Consider the following 2,920-nt stretch of genomic DNA (forward strand, 5'->3'; position numbering starts at 1 on the left):
ACAATTACTCTATCAAACAGCACTAGGATTATTAATATTGTTTATCTGACTTCATCACAAAGAAACTGTTTTATCGACTGGGTTTCAAGATGTGAGTGGTCATACAAAAGATATGGGTCTTTGGATACTTGCCGAAAAAGTTTCAGAAATATTAATCTTAATTGGTAGAAAAGCTGAATTATCAACAGATCATAAATTCTTGAAAGTTATTTCAGGAATATTATCTTAAATTTTAAGTCTTAAATAAACGAAAACTCTCAAATCTCTTTATGAAAGTGCAAATAATCAAAGTCTGTATAATTACTTTGAAGCGTGTGAGCTTTAACTTTCGGTTTAATTCACACGAAAAGTTGGACTTCAACTCCTTAGTACCTTGTTTTTTGTAGACGAGTATGGGCGGGAGAATTCAAAGAACTATCCGATGTTGTAGGAAAGAACAAATGACCTCAAAGTTCTTTGATGTTGGAATAAACCGAAAAGTCTACTTAGGTTATTTAATCAATAGTACGAGTCGTTATAAACTGCTTAGTAACAACTTGACCTAAAAAATTCTATTGGTAAATATGAAAATCTCCTTTATAATTTTTTGGAAAAAATATGTGTTATTATTAGTTACCATCTACTCAACTGCGCAGAAACGTGCGCTGACGAAGAATATGGAAACCGAGCAAAATAATCGGCACTGCTTCAAAATAACTTCTCAAGGGCCGTGATCGGTCGCCTATCGATATTAAGCTGTATAAAGTACGATGGACTCAATGAATACGCGCGAATCTCGTATGAGAATAGCAAAGAAAATTTTAAAAATAAATAAAGAACTTAAAGAAAGAAATAAAGTATCAGTGGATGAGCAAAAAAGACAATTACATCTTGATCGTAACTTCATAACAAAACTTCAGAATGACAAAAGAAGACTTCAGGCAGAGCTACGACATATGTGTTCTAAGATTGTGATGCTGGATGACGAAATCATAGCAGCTCTAAGTCCCTAATAAAATTATAAGGTATTTATTTTCACTTTTCTGTAAAGTGCCTAAAATTTCGGTGTTTTCGTAAACTTTCTTTAAACTTTGACAGAAGTAGCTTAAAGTAATTTAGATGCTCCAATAACTTCAAAGAAATGTTGTTATTACCGATTTTATTCCATCTGAAATATGTTATTGTGTTAAATTTCAAATGCTATGTTTTCCTTCGTTTCAGGTGAAAATCATTTCTTGGAAGTAAAATTAATTCCTAACGATAACTTGTTTGAAGAGACAGTTCAGTGGTTATATACACTTGTTAACTTTCCACAATTGGCTCGATTGGCGAAATTTGAATTCTCACTATTATTGGCGTTTTCGCTATCTTAAAGACGTATTGAGATATTGACTTCGACCAAAATTTATTTGAATAAAATTATTACGAAGAAGTTTTAAGTACATGAATTCAGTAAGCTGTTTTCTTTATAAACAAAAACTCATAAATAAATGAGACGATTAGACATTTAAAATACTATAAAGCTGAACAATAACAGTTTCATTTGAGAATTAAGTCGATATTGACTAGACTTTATTGTTCACAACTAAATAAGACTTTAAAGAATGACATATTGTTTGAAAAAACAGGAATTTTAGTATTAATTATTAAGAATCGTAGGGTTATGTTTCTCTTCAAGGAACCATTTTTCTAAAGCACTTAAAAATGTTTTCTTTCAATGGAATGGTTTAACTGAAAGCCATTCCTAAAGTAAACTTTCCCATATGTTGCTCCGAATCGGTGTAACCTAATTATTGTATTAAACTACAGATGATTTTCGTCCTTGGAGAAGGTTCTCGCTAGATCATATTGATTCTTCTACTTTTAGTCATTCTTTTGTTCCTTTAGCTTCCTGTTGGAAGGGGTTAAAATCCGTTCTTTTGTTCCAAACCTAATCAGTTGTATATTATCATATTTATCTAGATACTATTTCCGTAAGAGAGGTATTAGATTTAGAACGTTATTTCCTCTAGCTTAAGGGTGATACAAATTCAAAGTTATAATAAATCTTTGGAGACTGCGCAGTACCAACAAACAGAAAATCACCAGAATGGATCAAATTTCTTCTTTTTCAGCTAGCAACTGTATTTGTCATATTTGTATACTTAATAATAGGCTGTCACCCTTTCGCTGGTCATGAAAGAGCTTCTTATGCAGTGATTTAAACGCTTGATGGCGTTTTAAATACTGCATGAGAACAGTGATAAATATGATTTTTTTTGTTTCAGATCTTATGCTCAACTTCACTCGTGTTCAGTTATTTGTATAATTATGAAACTATGGAATGATAATATGAGATACTTATATTTAAATGTCGACTATTTTACAAATAAATTGTGCTAGAATTTTGTGAACAAATTTATAATCAAATAAAACAATATATTTTCGTGGTATGGTTTGTCTGCTCCTTACTCTTTTGTTCATTAGTAATACCTCCATCAACAGTGGAATTATACGCCCACCATTTGACCTAACAGATTAAGCTCTGATTCCTTGAAATAATTCCATAAATTAAGTACAAGTTGAGTTTAAATGTCGTTTCCATTGACACAGCTCCTGAACAATTATAACTATTGTTGTGACTACGATCGTGAACTAACTACTTCAATGTCGTTCATAAAATGTTCAATGTTGATTTTGAATAAAATATTTTCAATATTTTATTACGTCTTCTCTTGCTTTCTTTTATGGTGCTGGTCATGTTATTATTATTCTTATAATTGAATCATTTTATATTGAATTTCTAACCAAAAAAAGATTTTTTTTTAAGTGTTAGAAAAAGTTTAAGATGTGGTATTTCTAAATTTCATTTTATTTCGTTGAACAATCTTACTTGATATTTCCATTTACTTGGCTTTAAAATAAATTGGAACATTTAATGAAATTCAATAGGCCATAAATA

General features: G+C 30.4%; 1 protein-coding gene across 1 annotated transcript; it reads left to right on the forward strand.

Moving 5' to 3' along the window:
• Positions 1-626: 626 nt before the first annotated feature.
• LOC118071498 (uncharacterized) lies at positions 627-2,090 on the forward strand. The gene is made up of 2 exons (NM_001409507.1): positions 627-1,004; positions 1,201-2,090. The coding sequence occupies exon 1, from the start codon at positions 750-752 to the stop codon at positions 990-992; it is 243 nt and encodes an 80-aa protein (NP_001396436.1). The 5' UTR covers positions 627-749; the 3' UTR covers positions 993-1,004; positions 1,201-2,090.
• Positions 2,091-2,920: the final 830 nt, after the last annotated feature.

The sequence above is a fragment of the Chelonus insularis genome, unplaced genomic scaffold (assembly GCF_013357705.1).
Source record: "Chelonus insularis isolate UGA/USDA-ARS -01 unplaced genomic scaffold, ASM1335770v1 contig_85_pilon, whole genome shotgun sequence".
Lineage (NCBI taxonomy): Eukaryota > Metazoa > Arthropoda > Insecta > Hymenoptera > Braconidae > Chelonus > Chelonus insularis.

What these genes read in the sequence shown, in the direction of transcription:
- LOC118071498 (NM_001409507.1), top strand. Translation starts at nt 750, where the DNA reads ATGGACTCAATGAATACGCGCGAATCTCGTATGAGAATAGCAAAGAAA.